Genomic DNA, 16,043 nt, shown 5'->3' with positions numbered 1-16,043 from the left:
TTTTTTTTTTTTTTTTTCTTCTTCTCCTTAACATGGTGACACTTTTGCCATTGAAAAATGTTTTTTTTTTTTCCTTTTCCCCCCTGCTGGATCCTAGAGGGTGATGTCTCGCTGGGTAACCGGGAGCTGGAGGTGACAGGCGACTTCAGGAGCCGTGCTGCGGTGCTTTCCCTGCAGCTGAGATCTATTAAGGGAATTCATCAAAAAGCAGGGGAGGGAACAGCCCAGCCCTCCACGTACCTGCACTTCTGGAGTGGTTTTTCCCCTAGAACTGCTGGAGTGGTTCCCAATTGGTAGAAAACCCGCCAGTTTTTACATGCTTTTATATAATGCTGCCTGGTGAAGGACAGTGTAATCTTACGAGTTGATAGACTGAGTCTCTCTAACTTGAGAAATAAACACGCCAGCACACCTCCTCTCTTTTTTTTTTTTTCCTTTTTCTTTTCTCTCCAAGCCTCAGTGAGAAACCATCTGGCATTTACTCCCACTATTCTTACAAATGACCGTTGCTTTCCTGGGTCGGAGGGTGTCTTTCCTGTCTTCTCTCTTCTGAGTATTGCTTTGAAATCGTTAATCATGCTGCCTGGTGAAGGACAGTGTAGTCTTACGAGTTGATAGACTGAGTCTCTCTAACTTGAGAAATAAACACGCCAGCACACCTCCTCTCTTTTTTTTTTTTTCCTTTTTCTTTTCTCTCCAAGCCTCAGTGAGAAACCATCTGGCATTTACTCCCACTATTCTTACAAATGACCGTTGCTTTCCTGGGTCGGAGGGTGTCTTTCCTGTCTTCTCTCTTCTGAGTATTGCTTGCAAATCATTAATCCTGAAAAATTCTTTCCTAATGTTCAATCTAAACCTCCCCTGTTGGAGCTTGAAGCCGTTCCCTCTCGTTCTGTCACTAATTACCTGTGAGAAGAGACCAGCACCAACCTCTCTACAGTGTCCTTTCAAGTAGTTGTAGAGAGTGATGAGGTCTCTTACATGCGTGTGTTGTTCTAGAGCTAATCAACTTGCATAGGTTAATATGATGCGTTTCAATGAAATATTTAATAAATGGGAGATTTTCTTATTTACTTGTTGAAAATAAAACAAAACACATCAGAAGTATGCGCTGGAGAGGAGCCCTTGGTAGAATATTCTTGACTCGTGATTAGTTTGCATTAGAGACATTTTAATACTCTTCTGGCAATATACTGGGAATATTATTTTAATATTTTCTGTAGTTTTATAGTTTCAGATACATGCCTGACATCAGTCTTATTGTTGGAATTGATTTGTATTGAATAAATAAGAGCACAAGGAAAATTAGTTTTATTTAAATGTCATGTTGTCTTAACTATAATAGTTTAGTCTGTGCAAGTAGGTTACCTTTTTTAAAAAAATTTTTGAAAATCTTTCACTTTAGGTTCACCTTCTATGTTACTGAGTTAAAATTAATATACATTATGTGCAGAATTAATTTTAACTCAGTAACATAGGGAGAAATAATCTACTTTCTAGCAAACTTTATAAACTTTACAGTAGCATCAAGGAATTTTTCATCCTTAGTGTTCACAGAAAATAATAGAAATGCTGATGTGCAATTTTTGTTTTTCTTCTCTGAACAAAGTCACTTTTAGCTGAAGGTTTTTGCTTTACCTGAAGGAAATTTTTTCAATGATGAGATAAAAATGGGGGGAAGGGGACAAGTTCAAGTAAAAGTAAACCCCAAAATTATGTAGGTACTCGTCTTCAAAGGTATGTAATTATTGGAAGGTGTAAATAATGGTGTAGTGGAAGATTTGGAAGTGGGGAAGCAGACTAGATGTCCCCCTTCCCAAAGTTAATAATGAAATATGTTTCCAGTCATCACACTCCAGCTTGTCCTTCAGTTTACTACATGCGGTTCCTTCCTTTATTTGGTAAATGTGAGATTTTTAAAAGCAGAGCATGTTTTGATAAAGCTTTCTGGTTATGATTCCAGCACATTTAAGTTTCATTTTTATGAGTGGAATTAACTGCAGAATGCTGTTTTCATACGCTGTGAATTCCAGTTTTCATCCAAATGTTGCCTGAGACAGATCCAAAGGAAAAACTGTTGTCGTGTTAAATAAGGAATGTGCCGTTCACCATTTTATAATGTACTAAATTTAAGAATAAATAATCAAAATAAATGTCTGCCTAACAGTGTAATTGCTAGAATGCCTATGAGATATATTGGCTAGGAGAAGCAGTTTGTAAAAGTTGAATTTAGTTGTAAACCATCTTAGTGATCCTTCTTCCGGAAATTAAACATCTTGGTGCACAAGAAGATTAAAATGAGCTTTGTAAATTAGGTTTCCTGCTTTCTTGTATTCATTTACAATTATAAATGGGGTGATTGTTGATCCCTTTTTCGCTTTTGGTCAATCCACCTTGATTAGGTGTGCATTTCCACCCCCGCAAAAACTTTCTCGACCGGATTCCTAGATTTGGGTGGCATTTTGCAGGTTTATGCTGATGAGGAGGTTCATGTTGGAATAAGACCAACTGATAAAATGCTGTATTGTTAATTCTGTACTTCTAAGTGATGGTTCCTGTGTGAAAGCTGTGTATGAACAACTTCAATTCCCTTTCTCCTTAGAAACAACTGATAAAATGCTGTATTGTTAATTCTGTGCTTTGGAGTGATGGTTCCTGTGTGAAAGCTGTGTGTGAACCATTTCAATTCCCTTTCTCCTTAGAAACTGCTGGAAGTCCAGCTCTTTGTTCCAAAGATACGCCGACATTAAGCATTTGGACTATTTGTTTTGTCCACGTAGTGAAAGCAAACCTTCTAGTTCTTCAAGGTGCAAAATTGGGAACGTCCTTTATGTTGGGCCGAACTTTGTATATTTTTCAATGACTTATAAAAATTTCACCTTTGGCAGCTATTTCTTCTCCTCTTGTGGCAACTTATGCGTTCAGCCATTAATTTAATACATATTTGACCAGCGTGTTGGTGGAGGGCAGCCATTGAAACAGTTATCTACACAGTTATGCAAAAGAGATCTCAATCCAGAGCCAGCATCGTGATCCCAATGTTGTAATAGCTGCAGCCTTTCTTTTTTTTTTTAAAAGTCTTCCCAGCCATACGTGCCTTAGTACAGCACTGAGAAGATTTTTTAAATAGATTCGTCAAAACTTGTAAAGGCAAAGTGGCAGCTCAAATAATAGCCTGCTATATGCAGTTTCATTGTATCTGTCTTTATTAGATAAGGAATGTGGAGTTTTGTCTTTTTATTGGTTATGTCATACATCTCAGGTAATTTGTCTTAGCTGAGGATGTAGGGCATTGTAGGAGAAATACTTTCCAGGAGGAAATGCAGAATCATATGATGTCCAAAAGCAGCTCGACGTTGTTATTGGTTTTGAATTTGAGGATTTAACTAGTTCTCAAGATTGAAACATTTTGGTATGAAAAGAAATTTTTATTCACCTCATTAATTCTGCCTTGAATGTGTTTCCTCTCTCAAGATTGAAACATTTTGGTATGAAAAGGAATTTTATTCACCTTGTTAATTCTGCCTTGAATATGCTTCTTTTTAGTCCTGGTCAAAGCCGCCCATCGATGGTCTCGTGGATGAACACTCCGACTGCCAACCCTGCGGCCACAAATCCTGTACCATCCGCTTTCTTCTTCTCCAACCCTGCCTCTGGGAGTGACAGAGCAGTGGAAAGGTATGATGTGCACTTCAACTTCTGCTGGTTATTTATTTGCCTCCTTTTTTTTTTGTTTCCTTTACACTTTTAAAAATAGCTAATTCACGTCTTCTGCAGTATGGGAACGATTATCTCAAATCAAGAAATGCGACCTTAGTGATTTTGACAGAATAAAATAACCATCTACTTTGACTTATCTTTCCTTTGAACACCTTTCTTGTAGAAAGCATCCAGATCGAGCCAGTGGCTTGTTGGTTAATACAAGCAGGTTTTGATTTGGGTGGTCAAGTCGTAGTGTCTCTCTACTGCAGTGATTCTCCTACAGGGTGTTTTAAAACACAGGTTCTTTCTTTTCCATAGCCACCCATGTAAAATTTAAGATTTCGACCTGGTCTTCTTGCCTCTGAAAGACCTTCCCATGTCTTTGCCTGTCTCTGTGGTTCCATGGGTTTATTTCACTCTTTTGGCCTGCTTTCCTTCCATCTTGTTTTTGGTTCCTTCCATGTCGTTGTCTGTCTTTTAAAATATTTTCCCTTTTTCCTTTGAAAGTCTTCACCATCTTAGCTTTTCCCTTGAAGTTTTATTCTATTTATTTTTCTAATTAAAGTAATTGAGTATATTCATAAATTCTTTCCAACACTTGGTAAGAAAATTCCGTTTCTCATTACTGGTCACATTTTGCAGCAGAACTGCATTGTATGTTTGACTGCAAGTTTCTTGGGGCAAGGAGAATCTTTTTTTTTTTTTTCTGTGTAGTTGTTGTTGCCTGGGCTCAACAAAAGATGATTTAATGGTGTGGGTGGTGTGTCTAAACAAAGCATCATTGGGCAGCAGCAAACTGTCAGCTTGCAAAGGCGTGATTAAGCAAGATGTGCCAAAAATACTTATATATTCCAAGATCTCTGCGTATGGTACGTGGAGAAACGAGTACTTTGGACAAATTCATATTGGTGGCTAAACATCCTGAGAACACCTCAACCTGAAATGTTAGAAATCTTACAGCGTTTAGGACAAAACGGCATGTTCAGTAGCCTAAAAATGTTGTATTGTAAAGAAATATAAAGAGCAAATTCTGCAGAGCGATAGCAAAAAGCTGAACTGCAAGATTCACGAAGAAACATTTCAGAAGAGATAATGATGATTAGTCTATAAATTAAGTATGGTATGCTTTGCCTTGCTATCGAGCAAATTCTGCAGAGCGATAGCAAAAAGCTGAACTGCAAGATTCACGAAGAAACATTTCAGAAGAGATAATGATGATTAGTCTATAAATTAAGTATGGTGTGCTTTGCCTACTATTAAGCTGAACTGCAAGATTCACGAAGAAACATTTCAGAAGAGATAATGATGATTAGTCTATAAATTAAGTATGGTATGCTTTGCCTTGCTATCGATTTAATTGCTGATTAGCACTTGGCAAAATTTTAACTGCAGTTGAAAGTTGAGTTTTAAAGATCATAAAAATAAGTGTGCATAAAGTTGGGAGTTTGATATTCAGAAATGCCAACAGGAAGCTGTGAAGCTTCAGCATTTATGTGTATGAATTATTAGCCTGTAATGATGCGTGTGAGAGCGTGTTTAAAGTTCTGGTCACCTCCAAATGAGAATGGAGAGGGAACGGTTGAGAAAGGAGAGCGTTTTTTTAATAGTCAAAAAAAGACTGTAATCCATAATTTTGTTTTTCAGCGTTGCCCACCGGAAAGCAAGAGCGGTTTATCCATGCGAAGCAGAACATAGCTCGGAATTATCGTTCCAGATAGGAGAAATTTTTGAAGATGGTAAGTACTGCTTGAGTAAATAGAAAGCAATGAGAAACAGACTGACAAATAACTGCTTAGATGGCTCTGGATAAAAATACAAGCCTGACTGCTCTTCTGCCAACGCTGCTGATGGCTCACGGTTGGTGACGTAGAAGATTTCTGGTACGCAGGAGAAACTAAGCATATACTTAGCAGTGTGAGGCAATGCCTTTGATTTCTGGTGAGTAGACACTTCCACTTGGTCTAATTTGTCAGCAGCATGTAAATGTGTTGTAGAACCAAAAAAACCTTATTCGGTGATGGAGGAAAAACTTCTCGGCCTATGAAACTGTGTTTTTTAAAACGTGAACTATCATTGTAAAAATAACATATGGGCTTTCATGTTTAAGGATTTTCAAGCAAGCAGAGCTCCAGGTAAATCAGGTGATCACAGGAGAGAAAAGGGAGTGTTCACTTTCGGGTCAAGGGGTGCCTTAGTCTGTGTATGTGCTTGTAGGAAAAGGAATATAGAGGCCTTTCTTTAAGATTTCTGTGTATGTGCTTGTAGGAAAAGGAATATTGACTAAGGTGCACAATAGAAGTGTTTAAAGATCTTTGTGGACCCAAATATACTATTAATTGTAAACATCCAGAAGGTGATTCCTGTGCTCACGACTGTGTTGCTTCTCAGTGAGCTTAGATAGGAATGATATCTGATCATTCCTATCAAGCTGATAGGACTGGTTTTAGTTTTTAAACCTTATTGCCGATGACTACTGTAATACAAACTCTGAAGATGCATAGTTTCTTTCTATCCCAAGGGAATTCCTGTTATAAGAAGGAGATGGTATGGAAGGCCCCGGACAAATTCAGCAATTCTTGTATGAAGATGCATAGTTTCTTTCTATCCCAAGGTAATTCCTGTTATAAGGAAGAGATGATATGGAAGGGCTCAACAGGGGCCAGGACAAATTCAGCAATTCTTGTTACTTGAATGCAATTTAATAACAATTCTCAGCAGAAATTAATTCATAGCAGCAGCAGCACTGTAAGACTGTTGTTTGTTACAAGACCTTGATAAAAAAGTTTGCATTCCTACTAAAAGCTAGAAGACTCCTAAGTTTGGCCAAATCTTCAGCCAAGTTTTGTGCAGACTAAGGGATTCAGAGTGATCTGAGAATTACATCCAAAGAACCCTGTGAGTATTTTGGCCATCTATCTAGATGCAGGAGGGTAGTAAGAGGCATGTTGGCCTCTAAAGAATCTGGAAATTCTGCAGTGATGCCTGTTTTCTTCTCGTCCATTGTCAGCTTTTAGCTTGCCACCAGGTCAGAAACCTGGTACGTGCTTTCCAGGTGGAAAGTGGTCTTTAATTCTGCATGACCAGACACACTTAGGAGCTGCACTGCCCAATCATTCAAACACCACATGTGAGAGTCTCTGGTTGGATGTCCAATGAAGGAGGAGCATTCCAAATTCCCAGTTTACATCCAGCAGGAAAAAGAGAAAAGTACGCAGTCTGAAACAGCTGGAAAACATCAACCTGCAGGCATTAAAAAGCTAACTAAATATGTCTTGTGTTTCCCAAAATGCACCCTGTTAACTCTGTTAGCACTGGATAAAAGCATGTGTGGGAGGGTTCTTCTCATAAATGAAAAGCTTTTCGTCCTGTCCTGCCCAAACATCAACCTGCAGGCATTAAAAAGCTAACTAAATATGTCTTGTGTTTCCCAAAATGCACCCTGTTAACTCTGTTAGCACTGGATAAAAGCATGTGTGGGAGGGTTCTTCTCATAAATGAAAAGCTTTTCGTCCTGTCCTGCCCAACCCCAGTAGAACATTCTTAATTTGTTTAACGAGTTGAAATAAATAGGAAGCTCAGCAGAACCTTGCTATTTTTTTTAGCACATATAACAACAATAAAGTCACACATCCCCTCCTTTGTGATGCTTATTTTAAAGCAGGTAGAGCCTAGTACATTCTTGTCCTCTGCCTCTTCCCAAATAGGTAAATAGTAAGCCTGTTCCAGAGTTCAGTTCTGCTTTGTTTTTGGGGTTTTTTTTTGGTGGTTTAAGGTGATCTGGGGTCCCCACTAGGTTCTTTCCTAAAGCACCCACTTTACAAATTCCTACTTGCTGTTTCCTATTAGAGCTGCCTTGCAGGCAAATCACGTCTGAATCAAGTTAGGTGGGAAACCTTTCAAAGATGAATTAGCTAAATGATTGCTCTTTTTAAAGTATCTAACACCAGTTATTTTAATTTAAGTTTTTTTAAAACATGACTGATAGGGGATCTTCGGCAGACGTAAAATTGTGTGTGGGGGAAAAAAAAATCTAATGCATGGGGGAAAAGATGTGATATGTAGAAGAGAGGCATTTCTAAGGCAGAATGGCAAGGGTTGGACACCTGTTGTGTTGGGGTGGGATAGAAAAGTCTTTCAAGAAGCAGCTCATTTGTGTGAGAGCACTGTTAAGATTTTTTTCTTGTTCAAAGAGATTGGGAGAAGTTACAGCAAAACTACCAGGGTTTTGGTGCGTTACAGCTTCAGTTGAGTTTTTCACCCAGGGATTTGGATTCTTCAAGAACAAATAAGGAATCTGACTCTTTGGCAGCCATGGACGAATGTTTCAACTCTTAAGACTTTTTCCGTATCGTCGTACAAATAAGGTTAGAAGCTTGGGAAAAGGTTCCGTGGGTCGCCTTTTGAAAACCTAATTGCGGATTTCCAACGGGAGGGATCACATTTCCTTAAATAACATTTGCATGGGTTTATTCCACTGCATCCTGGTTATTTTATAGGCATTGTCTTTGCCCTGCGGGGCTTTCAGCCTAAGGTAGGCTCTGGATTGGCAGGAAAAAAAGGAGGAGACCGTGCAAGTTAAAGGCTGTAACTGGACGCGTGTAATAACTTAATGGCCATTCCATAATGGTTCCCTATAGGTTATGTCATGGATGGCTCTGTCAGTATAAATAGGTATTCTCATTAAAAGGTATTCTTATTAAAAGGTATTCTCATTAAAAGTCCAGTCCTTGTATTTGAAACCTCTGAAATGCCTTCACATAGGGCTTTTCTTTTTGCCCTGAGCACCCATGTGTCTGCGCCGGGATCAGATCCCAGTGAATCAATTCAGGTTCTTTAGTTACTCAATTTAAATTCCCATATGCCCTAATAAAGCCCCCAAATGAAGAATTAAAGTAATAATACATCAATTCTGCCGCTCTACCAATAACCTTAACTATCAAAGTGACAACGCATCAATCAAGTTGACATACAGCTAGTATCAACCATTAAAGTAACTGTTAAATTAATGTCTACTGAAAAGCACTGCTTCCATTAGTGAAGGTTTTATCTGTTTCTCCTTTCTCCACCCTGCCTGTCTCACTTTCCTAATCCTGCCTCTTTCACCTCTCACTGTTTATTTGTTGAGATTTTTCCTTTCTCTTCCCTCTCTTTTCTGCTTTTTTTCCTTCTTTCTTTCATTTCCCTTCCCTGTTCTTCTTCTCTTTCCTTTCTCATGATCCGTAGATGTTGATTGCAGCAGTTCTCTCTTACCTGTTATTATCCTGGATGAATCTTTCTGGCTGCTCTAGCCTGAGACAGGATAATGGCATTTAGTGAAGTACAGCCTTGCACCTGTCATAGCTGCTAAATGTAATATTGGTGCAAGAAGTTAAGAGTTTAACCTTTACTCCTGTCTCCATTCCCCGTTTCTAAATGGGGGAAAAAAAAAAAGCTCTTTGTGTTTCCGACTGGCAAGGTTAGATTTACTAATATTTTAAATTAAAGTTTACATCACCTGATAGGAATTTGTATAGAATCTGAACATTTGCATGTTCAAGTGTTTTAAATATTGCACGTGTGTTGTGCTGCCCCGAATCCCACAGTCTTTCCATTAAAGTATCATAGAATATAAACGCTTAAGGTGCCATCTGGTAAGTTAAAAAGAAAAGGCAAAGTTTTCTACTTAATTGAATTGTGTAGGAAAATGAATAATGTGATCTGAACAATATCCACTGGATTTTTTTTTATATTTTTTTTTTATAAATCTTCAATTCAATTTACCTTAGGCTGTGCCAATATTTTTATTCCCCAGTTGCTACAGGCTGTATTATTGACCCCACATAACAATATAATCCAAGTGGTTCGAGGCAGAGCTTCGAAGAGTTTGCAGCTGGATAAGGGCGCATATGGGAAGAAGCAGAGTTTGATCTGAGATTGTGAGAGACATATGCTGGCTGTGTATTTTTGTTGTTGTTGTTGTTGTTGAAGCGAATATTCCCAATAATCATGGAAAAAATAATCAGACTGCCTGGCATTGAAGCCTTGCCAGCCTCGGAGCCAAGCGTTATTAAATTTGTGGTTCTTGAAAGAGACTGCTTAGAAGTCAGTAAATGGGAGTTTCACCAGGGAGAAGTATTTCAGATAGCATAAATGGTGTTTACACAACAAAATTCCTTGGCAGTATTACTTGCAGGAAGGCTTCCTGAAAACTTGTCAAAGATAGCTCTCATCAAAGCTTTTTACAATTTTTAAAGTTGGGTTTTAGGGCAGAGAAAATTTGGGGAAAACTGAGAAAGTGTTTTTTTTTTTTTTATAGCCATTTTCCTCAGGAAAGGTGTGGCATGGATTGTCCCTACCAAGCATAGTAGGAACACAAAAAGCTGTGTTCACACAGTGGTTGTCATCCCTCTCTCTCTTTCCCAGTGTAACAAAGTGCCAGCCTTAGTTATTGTCCCTGGTTTTGACTCCGAGGCACTCTCTTCCCTCTTACCCATGTGTGGCTTCTGGACTCTCTTTCTTTATGGTACAGACAAACGAAGGGTTTACATCAAAGAGAAGTGGTGCTCCCAAAACACTGCATTGCACTGCGTGTGCAAATAATTCTTCTCTTGAGGTAAAAATGAGGATGAAGCTACTTCTTTGTGCACTTTTCAACTGTGGATTTCAAAGCGCTTGGAAACATTCATGTGCGTTAATTATCTCTGTTTTCCACCTGGAGAAACGGAGTGTACAGGCTGTGGGCAGATGTTCTCCTTTTCATGGCTCCTCTGTGCCATTTTGGAAGTAGTTACCTCAAACTGCTGCTGAAAGTTAGTCACTTCACCAACAAAAAGCACCAGATGAGCCCTACTGAATCCCTACGGACTTCTCTAGAAGTTTTAAGAAGTCACTGAAGGTAGTTTGTCCTCAACCAGCCTGACTTTGCTCCTGCCAACAGCGCCGTGGAAGCTGTGGGCTCTGGAAGAGAAACATCAAGGTGGAAGACGTTTGAACTGCTGTGTCTTACCTGGTGGTTGGTGTGTGTATGGGACTGCCAGAGAGGTTCAGCTGCCAGGTGGGATGAGAATCAACTCAGGAGAAAGACCCCAGGTCTCAGTGTCTATACAGGGGTCACCAAGTTGTAGCACAGGGAACTCACTTGCCTCTGTTTTAGAGCGAGCCAATTATTCTTTGGGTGCTCTCTCTATTCATTGTCTCGACTAGATCTCCACCAGCTCTAATTAGACACCACTAAATAGGGAAGCCTCAAGCCAAATTCTACCTTCACTAGCTCATCATGGTGTATCAGTGTGTTTGCTTTCCTTCTCAAGCCTGAGCCCTTATGGGCAGACTATTTTATTTGTAGTCACACAAAATAAATAGATCTTCAGCAGAGTCAGGAGGAAGACCCCTTGACTCCTAACCCCGTGTCCTGCCCATGGGATCATTCTGCTTCTCGTAAGGGAAGCAGCGAGCTTTTAAATTTTAAATTCCATGCTAACCCTAAGCATGCTGAATAGTTGTGTATTTCTGCGGTCAGCTTCACCCACGGGGATTGTTTCAAAGCCCCTTAGGGATCTCTGAACACGGCGGGCTCGCAGGCACATTTTTATTGCCTTAATTTAATTTCTGGGTGAAAAATTGGCCAGCCTGATGGAGTTGTACGGAAGTGTGTTGTGGTGCTGTAGTGGTTTCAGCAGCGAGATTGCTGTTGCCACAAAATGTAATCCTCCTTTACGTAGCTAGTTATTTTCTTTGATAAAGTGGTCCATCCCAAAGGGAGGCCCTCTTCTGCCCGGCGCTGCACACGTTGGATGGCCTCCCCCCTTCCTGTCCTCTCCTGAAAAGTTTGTGTGTCTGATTCAGTCACTGCTCAAGTCAGTGGCACCAAGGCAATGAACTGTTGACATTTCAGACACACCATTGAATTCAGAGACTGGAACAGGCTGCCCAGGGAGGGGGTTGAGTCCCCATCCTTGGATGTGTTTAAGAGTCGTTTAGATGTGGTGTTGGGGGATATGGTGTAGGAGAGAACTTTGTAGAGTAGGGTTGATGGTTGGACTCAATGATCCCAAGGGTCTTTTCCAACCTGAACGATTCTGTGATTCTGTAATACCGCTGTGGAAATCGAGTCTTGGTCTTATCTGTAGTTGAGACTTGTGAAACTTTCAAGCTGCCAAAGCAGGACAAGGTCTGCTTTATAGCATTGAGTCCTTGGGAAGGCTGGTTGCAAGTTCTGTGTGTTTGCAGTTAGACAATCATAATGTTGGCAATATTGGAAGCTCTTTCCTACCGACAATACAGAAAAGTAGGAAGAGATGCCGCAAATGCCAAGCTGACCTTGTTGTGTTTCTTCTTAAGATGAAATCAGAAAAGCTTTTACTTAGAGATCCCATTGCAAGTTGAGAGTCTGTTGATTTTCTTTGTCCATTTGAGTTGGGTGTGATTGTTCCGTAGCGCTCGCCGTCGTTACTGATGGTCACACATTTCTCCTTCTCTACACTTTGTCTCCGCTAGCGTGAGGCTGCCCAAATGGCCTCGCAGCAGGTATCTAGGAAGCTGCCTTCCCACCCTGGTCCCTCAACTTGACTGCTATTTCCACTGACCCAAGAGGTGTTTACTTAGAGATCCCATTGCAAGTTGAGAGTCTGTTGATTTTCTTTGTCCATTTGAGTTGGGTGTGATTGTTCCGTAGCGCTCGCCGTCGTTACTGATGGTCACACATTTCTCCTTCTCTACACTTCACCTCCGCTAGCGTGAGGCTGCCCAAATGGCCTCGCAGCAGGTATCTAGGAAGCTGCCATCCCACCCTGGTCCCTCAACTTGACTGACCCAAGAGGTGGGATGGCTTTTGGTGGTGGCCCTTTGGCTGCTCGTGTTGTGCAGCCTCGCTATACGCGTGTTAAACTTCGCTGAAAATACTTCATTTTTAGTTCTCTGTCTCTTTTATGCACTACAAGTATTTTCCCCTCCTGTCCCTAGGCAACATCAGACCTACTCCTGTGGGATGCTCGGTCCAATAATGAGTTGTAGTTTTAAGGCCAAATCTGTGGTTTCTGCAGCAAGGTATTTTTAAATGAGGCAGGCCTGAGGAAGTGCTAAGAACTGTAATCGGTGACGGAGGAGAAATGACAGAAAGGGGACACTACGGAACATCTTCTCTGAAGCAGGGTATTTTTTTTCAGAAATAGCCTGTGTCCTGGGTTTAAGAGGAGCTGTGCACGATAGCAAAATGTCTTTTGTGTGGGGCAGTGGCTTTTTATTTTCAATGAGTGCTGTTGTGCACTAAACTTTGGACATGGATTAGCAAAGAAAACAGGATCCTTGGAGCTTAACGCAGCGCTCCATTTGGGCAGCTTCCCCATTAATAGCATTTGATGTCCATGGGGCATCTTAACCTTTCTTGCCCAACATGGGCTGCCACTGCTGCTGGATATAACGAATTACTTGTTGGTGCTCTATTTTTTTTACCAAAAAAAATCTCTAGAAATCTCTAGAAATGGTGATCTTGCGTGCAATCCCCAAGCTAATTCTTTCTTCGCTCTTCGTAGAGGCTACAAGAAACTTCTGCCAACAAATGACGTGGCCCCGGGCTGTGTAATGTACACGTATAATATTTAATTTCCCAAGCCCAGAGCTCAGTTTGTACCATCTACGTCTCATCTCCTGGGGTGAAGATGGCATTTGTCACTCCAGCCCAACTGCTTGGCCGTCCTGCGTCATCTTGTGAACGTGCTGCAGTGTGCCCACTTCAGTCTTAACATTACCCACTCCAGCCCAACTGCTTGGCCGTCCTGCATCATCTGTTAACATGCTGCAGTGTGCCCAGTTCACTCTTAACGTTATAAAACTTGCTTAGAAAATATTTCTTTTGAAATTTGCTGTTGTGTCGAAGCCAAGTGCTTGGGCACAGTTTGAGCATTTCCTCCCCTGGGTAAATTTTAGGTAAATTCCAGCGTGATGGACACCCACGTGCCGGTGGCATCTGCCCTCTCTCTAATGTAAATGGAGGTCGAGCTCCAGAGGACAAGTAGAAAATTCCTACTTTCAGGTTTTCTAGCTGCTTTCTCCCTAATCTCATTTTTTTTGGAGGTTGTTTCCTGTAGAACAGATGTGCTCCCTAGGCATGGGAGACTTGAGGGAGAGGTTTGGCTGCTGGAAAGAGGAGAGTTCCAGGGGCTGCGGTGGAGCTGCTGGAGGGAAGGTTCTGGTGGTGGCAACCATGCAGGTTCAAACACACATGTGCTCTGTCATTGTGGAATAAAAATGACAAAGGGAGAGGAGGGACTGCTAATTACTAATAGCAATGTAAGTTACTGTGCATAATTTTCTAAAAGGTAATTTTCTGTGTATTTTTTTTTATTTTTTTTTTTTCCTTTGGAACCTTCTGTCAAACATTCGTTATAAATATAAAAATACAAGCCCAGGCTTTTGATCTGAATCTAAACTATCAGTATCATCTGAAAGCAGTTTGGTTTTCTGGATTTTTTTCTGGCTGTTGTTTTAAATCATGGTTTCTGGCCTCGCTGTCTGACAATAATAGGACACAAAGAAAAAAAGCCAGAGGAAAGTATGTTTAAAGTGCTCAAATTTAGAGCCTTACAATGCTTTTGAAAGTGAGACTTAACATGTTGTGCTCTCTTAACTGTTATTTCCCTGATTTGTAGAGGCTACAAATACCACACTCCCCGATGTGTTAATGTGTTTTAAATAAAGCACTGACATGGCTGGCAGCCTGTTTCAGCATTTGTCTGATCTCCTCCCTAAATAATGTCTGTCTCCAAAGCACTGGGAGGATAAATTAATGGGGTAGAGAATACTGTAGGTCACTAGAAGCGTGGGATTTTGGGGTTCCATAGGTAAAGTAGATAGATACCTGTATCGTATTCTTATAAGAAATTTGATAGGGGAATTTGAGGACTTTTTAGCCTGTTTTCCAAAAAACCCGAGGCTTATGCTTCTAATTTCCTGACAACTGTGGTGAAAATAAAATTTGATAGGGGAATTTGAGGACTTTTTAACCTCTTTTCCAAAAAACCCGAGGCTTATGCTTTTTTTAATTTCCTGACAAATGTGGTGAAAATCTATCTAGGAAGCCAGATTTCATTGGTTCTGTTGCTCACAGAGTAACTTGTGGGGCATTTAGAGTCTGAGCTGGAATTGTTCTTGTTTTGGATTGACAGACACTCTCACATAAACTTTGGGCTGAGCACTGCTGAACTCTCAGGGTGGCAGTAAGGAACACGGCGTGTCATTCAAGCCTTTCCTTCCTGTTTTGTGAATAGCACTATGTGTTTGAATTTGAGAGAGAGGATTTAACCAGAAGAATGATTTTGTCCATTGGTCTCTTCCACTGGCAGCTCTGCTCTGGGAAGAGATGATACCTGGAGTGAGATCTGGCTCGTTTCCATTTCCCCTATCATACTTTACACGATTACTTTTCATGCACAGAAAGGTCCTATGCTGTTTTTTTGTGACTCTGAGCTTCCAGATTCATCACCTCTGCTCAAGGTGGTTTGGGTCTTGCTTTGCCCTCCAGCTACTGAAATTGTTTCCCACTATTTGCCACAAGTTCTAACTTCTCCTCCTTTTATAAACCCGTTCTCAGTTCCATTAACTGTTTCCTTAATGAAGTCTCCTGCCCCTAAAAGCTATTTCCCCATGTATTCTTTGCAGAAGATAGTTTGAGCACTTACATTATGCAAGTATTTCAGTTAATCATCCCCTTCATCTTCATCTTAAAGTGGTCACTGCAGAAGTCTGGATGTTTCCTATGGATGCTTTGCCTGGTGTCGTGGAGCTAAAGCTAGAAGTACTAACTGGAGCATAAAAAGGTGCAGTAATTTTTTTCCTTTTCTTTTGCAGTGCAATTTTCCAGAGAACCGGGATGGCTAGAAGGCACGTTAAATGGCAAGAGAGGACTTATTCCACAAAATTATGTTCACTTTTTATAGCTCTGTGCATTGAACGCCAAGAAGGTGTACATGGTATCCATGGATTTGTGTTATAGTCACTTCTCTCTACTTTTGTGACTGCTTTTAATCAACGAAGAGCCTGACTATGGGTCGAAGATCCTAATCTGTATAAAGACATTAAGTGTTGCCAAATATGAATTACAAAAAAAAAAGATTCTTTAAGGGTTGGAATTGGGGGTGGGGGGGAGGGACAGGTTAATTTTTTAATAGGGTGCTTTTTTCAATTGTAAAGAGCAGTAGTGGTGTGTTTGTTTGCAAGATAACTAGTATTTTAAGTCAAATATTTGGTTGAGCTGTGATTCGGCGATCACTTGAAGAAGATTTTTTATAAACTTATCGTCCTGGAGATTATGTATTGATAACCAGCATTTTTATCAGAATATTATTTGGGTTTTGGAAATACCGTTG

General features: G+C 40.4%; 1 protein-coding gene across 2 annotated transcripts in view; it reads left to right on the top strand.

Moving 5' to 3' along the window:
- ARHGAP10 (Rho GTPase activating protein 10) overlaps nt 1–15,800 on the top strand; it is a 206,677-nt gene extending 190,877 nt beyond the window's left edge. For both annotated transcript variants that reach the window (XM_014949825.1, XM_014949824.1), the window contains 3 exons: nt 3,547–3,678; nt 5,347–5,438; nt 15,526–15,800. In XM_014949825.1, the coding sequence (XP_014805311.1) occupies nt 3,547–3,678; nt 5,347–5,438; nt 15,526–15,614 (313 nt within the window). In that variant the 3' untranslated portion in view covers nt 15,615–15,800. The remainder of the gene's footprint in view (nt 1–3,546; nt 3,679–5,346; nt 5,439–15,525) is intronic.
- Nucleotides 15,801–16,043: the final 243 nt, after the last annotated feature.

This window comes from Calidris pugnax, unplaced genomic scaffold (assembly GCF_001431845.1).
Source record: "Calidris pugnax isolate Ruff unplaced genomic scaffold, ASM143184v1 scaffold42, whole genome shotgun sequence".
NCBI lineage: Eukaryota > Metazoa > Chordata > Aves > Charadriiformes > Scolopacidae > Calidris > Calidris pugnax.
The sequence above is the reverse complement of the archived record's forward strand: the minus strand, read 5'-3'. Positions and strand labels throughout refer to the sequence as shown.